Below are 7,154 nucleotides of genomic sequence, written 5' to 3'. Positions count from 1 at the left end.
TAATATATAAATGAAAAGAACTTTGGATTTATTAAGAGAAACCCTTTAATATTGAAAACATAATTTACAATATTTAAAAATTACCCAATATATAAATGATTATCAAAGGTATAATGTTTTAAAATGGCAAGTTTTCGTTAAGTCTATTGAAAAACTTTTAAAAGAGATTTATTAAATGCAACTCTTATTATTTTGATAAATTAAAAAAAAAGTGAAAACATTTTATAATGTTTAAATCTCATGCATCAATTTACTCATAAAACTCATACTTGGGAGATACCAATTTTTGGTTTTTTTAAATTTTAGAAAAAATTTTTTCCCAATAAAAAATGACAAATATAAACGAAATAGAAATCGAATTAAAACTTATTACATTTTACTAAACCTCAGTAAAAACAAAATAATTTTTTTTTTTTTTTTTTCAATTTGCATGTCATTTTGTCAAAGTGAAACAAGATTTTTAGGTTCACTTCTATTAATAATTACTAAACAGCCAACAAGACAACAATGGAGTAATACGAAACATATTTTTAAAAAAGCAATAAAATTGATTATCAGATTATTTAATTGTTTGCTAATATGTGTATGTAAAATTGTAAATAGGTGAAAAGAAAACAAAATGAGAAAAAAATATTATACAAATCAACTACAATATGTAGAAAATCAGGAGAAACAACTTTCAAAATTTACCTTTCATCTTTGCATAAAAATTAAAATTTTTGTTAATGGTGAAAGATTAAAATCATGGTTACATAATTTAAAAAATTTTTAACTAAAGTAAGATTTTTTAAATTTTCTTACTTAAAAGCAGATTGAACATTTTAAAGGCCTGTTATAAGTAAGTAAATCAATAAAAAAAATTAGACAAGTTAATTAATAAATTCAATCAATAGAAAAATGTAAGATTGCATCTTAGTTTGTCATAATATTTTTTTTAATGAAAAACATATAAAAAAAATAAAATTCTACAATATTTGGCATATGTCAATATTTAAAATTTTAATAAATGGCCGAAAAAGAAAAAAGATGGATCTCCAATGAAATTCAAGGTTATGCAATAAAAATTGATTTCCCAGTATGATTTTTTTTCTAATTTTTCAATGAAATTGATCTTGCTAAAAACAGATAATGCTCACCTTAAATGAGTAATGACCCGAAGTTTGATGTTCATTAGATATGATCACAATAAATAAATAATAATATTTGAAAAAAGCAAATTTAACGCCGTAGAATTATTATTTCAATCAAGAGAAATCGCCATTTTGACGTTGAGAACTGATTTCAAAACAAAAGCCTACCGTCAATTTGGTGTGAGAAAATGTTATAAATTGTATAAAATTGAAATAAAATTTTAACAATCACAACTTAATAATTAATTTTAAAATATAAAAATAACAGAAAAAAACAAATTAATTAAAATATTAAGTCATAAATTTTAAATTAGGTCACTAAAAATATAAAATACTATCATTTAAGGTCATTCAGCACACGACAGATCACCGGTTGAAGCATGCGCATGCGCAAAACTATTCGCAAATTTTATTGGACTATATTGCTTAGTCAAGGTTGATTTCCTTTGACTTCGTGACACTTCTCAAAGGTAAAATATTTAACATAACACTTCAACAAGTGTTTTTTTTTTTAATTTAATCATTTTTATTTTGAAAAAAAAAAAAATTAACGACCCAACATCGTGAATTATGTATGTAGTTAATAACATTTTATCAAATTAATTCTTCTTTTTTTTTAACACAAAAACTTTTTTGATTGCAATAATGCGTCTAAATAATTTATTATTTTATTCGACATTTTAAAAAAAAAAAAGTTTCACGTAAATTTGTACGTGGTTGTTTTATAGAAATTTGAATTTTTTTTGTCATACCGGAAGAATAATTTTTTTTTTTTTAATTATACGTTTATTCTTTTAAAACTTCGCGGGATATTTATTAATTTTATTTCATTTACGATTCTTTTGACGTTTTTAAACGTATTTTTCACGTATTTAAACATTTTTAATAAATTAAATAAGTAATTTATACTAAAAAAAAATTACCATAAAATTCCTTTAAAAATAATTTTTATGTGTTGATGACTTTTTAAACATTTAACACAATTTTTTTTTTTTTTTTTAAACTTTTCATTTTAAATAAATTAAAAAATTTATAAAATATTCAAAATTTTTTTTTCTAAACTTTTATTATTATTATTAAGTAAGAAAAAAAAAAATTAGTATTAAATTCGAGTAAATCAACAGAAATTAATATTTTGAAAATATTTTTCAATTACATAAAAGCCCCCCCCTGCTCCTCAAATTAATTCCTTTGTTTTATCAATTTATTTTATATAAAAAGAAATTAATAATTGATATATATATATATATATATATTTATTTATTTTATACTCATAAATAAATAATTAATTTTATTACTTTTAATAATTTTCTTTTAAGAACACGTCATAAACTTTTTTTTTGTATCTATTTAATGATAAAAATAATAATAATTATTATTATTATTATCGTAAATTATAAATAAATAAATAAAATTTTTTTTTTGTTTATGTGATGCAAATACCGACGGCAATGTCAGAGGGTTGAACTTGATTATATAATTTTAATTATTTTCCCCTACCCGCACCCCCCCCCAAAAAAAAGGGTAAAGTTTATATAATTACAAGATAATAATGATAAGATTAGAAATTATTATTAATACATTTCAATTGCATATATTTTATATTATTTTTATATGAGTTTTTCATTAAAACAAAGAAAAAATAAATAAATAAATAAAAAATGAAGTTGTATAATTGATTCGGACAGATGCTTTGATCAATTGGCGATTTTCTAGAACCCTCCCTATATACTATATTTCTCGAATACACTTGTAAAAAGCACCTCGTGAGGCCTCCTGGGGGTTGGAGAAATTTGCCCCTATCTTAAAATCAATCGAAAAATCCTCCCTGCAGGCCCTTTTTCAATTCTAACAGTTGTTATGTTTTAACATTTTTTTTTTTTTATTCCTCCACTTATTTAAATATTCAAATTTTCACTTAAAGACAATGTAAAAATTCCGTTTAACGATAATAATTATTATTATTATCATATAAAAGTTTTAAAAAAAAATAAAACATTTAATTCAATTAATTAATTAAGAGAGGAAAATCTTTTTTTTTTTTAAATAATAAAATAATTTTATATTAAACGAAATAAAATCATTTTGTTTTTGTTTTTAAATCAATAAAAACTCTTTTATGACAGAAAAAAAAAAAAAAATTGTGGCTTTTTTTTTTTTTTTACTTGAAAGCTCATCCTATCAAAAAGGAAAAGAGGAGCAAAAGGAGAGGGGGAGGAAAAAAGAGAGATAGAATGAAAAGGATTCGATTTAATAATAAAAATATTTTGATTGAAAAAAAAAAAAGTAAAACTCGTAATTAAAAAAGTTTCATTTAAAAAAATAAAATCGCTTAATATTATTTGTATTTGTACATTTTATTTTATATTCATATATTATCATTATTATTATGAATATTATCATTATTATTAAAAACGTGATATATTCCTTATGAAAAATTTTATTTATTAACAAAGGCGAGCGATTAGGGGCTATTTAAGTCGATATTTTTATTTATAATTATACATTTATTTAATTATATAATTTTTTTATATACACACATTTCATTATTATTATTATTATTATTTCATAATTTTTTTAAATAAATAAATAATTAATTAATTAATAAACGAGGGAATTAAAATATTTATTTATATTTTCAAGTATCATGTTGTGTAGTAATTATTTATGAGGGGAAAATTTTTGTGTTCCCTTTAGGTACGCACACACGCACACACGCACACATGTATATGTTTTTTTTTTTTTTTTTTTTTTCGAAACAGATTCAAAATTTTTTAAAATTGAAAAATCCTTGACAAAAGAAGATGAGTGAATGCTGTTGTCATGGTTACAGGATTCTGTTCGCCACAGAGCTTTATTGATTCTCAAAGGCAAGTAACAAAACTCTTCACTTACAACAAACAGGGAGGGGTTAAGCGATATGACAAACTTTTTTTTAAAAAAAAAATTTTTTTTTTTATTCCAAATCATATATATAAAAAGTCATAACAAAAAAAAATTTTTATTTTCAAAAATAATAAATTTAAATATTTAAAAAAATTTGGATAAAAAATAAATAAATAGAGACCAACGTTTAAAGATTTAAAAATAATAATAATGATAATAATTATTAATCATTAAATTTTTTTTTTTTTTTTGTTTAAATTATAAAATTATTATTTGCGTCCCGACTGATATAATTCGAAAAAAAATAAATAAATAACCTTTCTAAACATTATTTATTAAAATAAAAATAAAAAAATAAATTTTATTAATTATTATCATTATGTATTAGGACGATTATTAAAATTGTTTAATATTTTTTATCATTTTTTTTATTTAATTATCTATTTTAATAATATTATTAATTTTATTCTCTTTAAATTTATAAAAAAAAAATAAAATAAAATTTTTATTTTTTATTAACTTTTTACTAAAAAAAAAAAAAAATAATAAAAAAATAAAAAATAGTTGGTCTCATTGTTGTTCGCCTTTTTTTTTTTTATTGTGATTTAATATAAATTTGTGACGAGTGTTGTCTATTATTGACTTTATGTTGTCAAAACACACGTGACTGTCACGTGTACACCGTGTAATTACCAATATTCTAAAGGCAAGAGTCCCTAATTTGTGGCCACTCCTAGTTTTCTTCATTTTTTTTTTATTTATTTATTTTTATTTAATTTTCGAATAAAAAAATGTATTATTATTATTATTACCCCGCAAATAATGAGAGTTTTAGTGGAGAGAGAATTCTTTCCTTCCTTTTTTTTTTATAATTTAATTAAATTTTTTTTTTTTGCTCTTTTTATTCTTTTTTTTTCTCGTCTTTGAAATGAGGTGGGGGGTAAAGAAACGGGAGGGGGCGTAATATTTACGTTAATAAAAAAGTTGGCAAACCTGAAAAAAATGAAAAAAAAAACTATTTATTTATTATTTCATCGAGATTTGAATTTAAACGCGAATATATATATATATATAAAACACATCCATATTTTGTCTTTCAATATTTTATTTTGTTGAGGGGAAAAATATAAAGAGAAATAAAAGTAAGGCTTAACTTCGTTTTCGATCGAGATGGCGGAGCCGCCCAAAGGGATGATTTTGAACAAACTCCCATTTTGTGGCCCCCATTTCCTAGGTTCCCTTTCCATAACCTCCTCACTCATGTTTCTTTTTCACCGCCTAAAATGCCGGGAGCAAAATAATTGCCAGCGACTTGGAATAAAGAGATGATGATGATGATGATGATGATGATAAATTTTCATTTACTTTTTATATTTACAACTTTAGTTTTGTATAATTTTTTAAGATTTTTTTTTCTTTATTTATTTATTTCCCATTATTTTCATAATAATAATAATAATTTATTATTCTTTAACTCGTCTGTCTGCGTGTATTACTTACGATGAAAGCCCATATTTAAATGTTACAATAATTTTACAGTAATCCCCCTCGCATTTTATTTTTTTTTATAGAAACATAACAATTTTAAAAAGTCGGAAAAAAAAAAATCCTTTGTCATGATAAACCTAAAAGAACAGATGAAATGTAACAAAAGGGAGTAAAATGAGAAATTCGATGCTTGCTGCCGAGGAAGTGATGACAAGTGGATGTCAAAGAAAACAGAAAAAACATTAGATAATGAGAGGGCAAAAGAAAAAAAAAAAAAAAAAAAAAAAAACGGTATATGAGGTTGGGTGACAGAAAGTGACGGGGATGATTGAAATCTGTTGCATTGGGTGCATAATAGACTTTGGTTCATTGACTGTGACACCCCCGACCAAGAGAGTCCTTTTGGCAAAAAAAAAAACCCGCCCCGTCCATCTGTCGTCGCCCTCGCCACTCGATACCAGTTTCTTTTTTTTTTTTTATCAATAATAATAATAATAATAATAAATTTTTTATTTTTTTACCGCTTAAAAAAAGAACGGTGGTACCAACCGTTTGGATACCGTTACCAACCTAAACTTTGTTTTATATTTATAAACTATTTTAAATACGTGTACGTATTAATCAAATCGAAAAGCAATGAAATTAATTAATGATAATAATAATAATAATTATATTAATGATAATTTTTTGCCAATATTTTTTTAATTGTAAATTAATTTGTATCGTTTATTTATTTTTCCTGGTTTTGGTAAATTTTAATAGTTTTCCCTTTTTTTTCTTTTTTTAATGAAAATATTTTCATACTCATTGCAATATTAAATGTATCCGTTGTTCTTCGAGTTAAATAAAAACTTTTTTTTTTTTTTTTTACAAAAAAAAGGAAAAATAATTTTCCTTTTTCTTTTTTTTCTTTCGGTTTCTATAGTTACAGCTTCAAATAATCTACCAATAAAAAAAAGAATAAAACCGGATGAAGGTTTTCAACTTGAATCTTCATTTACGAAAACTTTTCCACATTCAACGTGATTGGTGAAAATTTTTCTTTTTTTTTTTATATTCCCTCTTTTTAAGAAAACATAAAAATTTGTAGAAAAAAACCGTTTTTTCTTTTAATCATAATAATAATAATAATTAATATTATTCGGTTCAGATTTTGTTTTTTACAAGGATTGTAAAAAAAAAGGAAAGAAATTAAATAGGAAAGCCTAAAAGTTGAAACTCGGAAAATATCAGAGGAAAGGGGAAAGGGAGGGAGGAAGGAAGAGAAAGAGAGAGGGGGAAGGTAGAAAGATAAAATGATGAAGAGAAAAAAAAAAAAAAACAATAATGAAGACCTCCCATTCGATAAAATTTAAATGACGAGAATTGTCATCTTAAATTAAAAATATATTGAAAATGTTTAAAACCGGAAGTTGTGCTGAAACGTTTACGGTTAGCATAAGAGAAAAACGGACGATTGTAAAAATTTTATCTCTTTCCTTTTGCGCATGCTTCGTATGAAAATTTTCAAATGATTTTCAAGGATAGAGAAAATAAAAAATAAAAAAAAAAAAAAAAAAAAGAAAAAAGAAAAAAAAGGAAAAAGGAAAAAAAAGGAAAAAAAAAAGGAGAAAAGAAAAGGAAAACCAGGAGAAAAAGAAACTACAAACA

At 22.8% G+C, this 7,154-nt stretch overlaps 1 protein-coding gene across 1 annotated transcript in view; it reads left to right on the top strand.

Moving 5' to 3' along the window:
• Positions 1 to 6,899: 6,899 nt before the first annotated feature.
• Positions 6,900 to 7,154, top strand: part of Phum_PHUM230750 (Ptx1 homeodomain protein, putative) — a gene marked incomplete at both ends in the record, with an annotated part of 7,014 nt that continues 6,759 nt past the window's right edge. The window contains one exon of the mRNA XM_002425952.1: positions 6,900 to 6,928. Within this exon, the coding sequence (XP_002425997.1) occupies positions 6,900 to 6,928 (29 nt within the window). The remainder of the gene's footprint in view (positions 6,929 to 7,154) is intronic.

The sequence above is a fragment of the Pediculus humanus genome, genomic scaffold (assembly GCF_000006295.1).
Source record: "Pediculus humanus corporis 1103172107592 genomic scaffold, whole genome shotgun sequence".
In the NCBI taxonomy this organism is placed as follows: domain Eukaryota; kingdom Metazoa; phylum Arthropoda; class Insecta; order Psocodea; family Pediculidae; genus Pediculus; species Pediculus humanus.
This window is presented reverse-complemented; position numbering and strand designations above follow the sequence as displayed.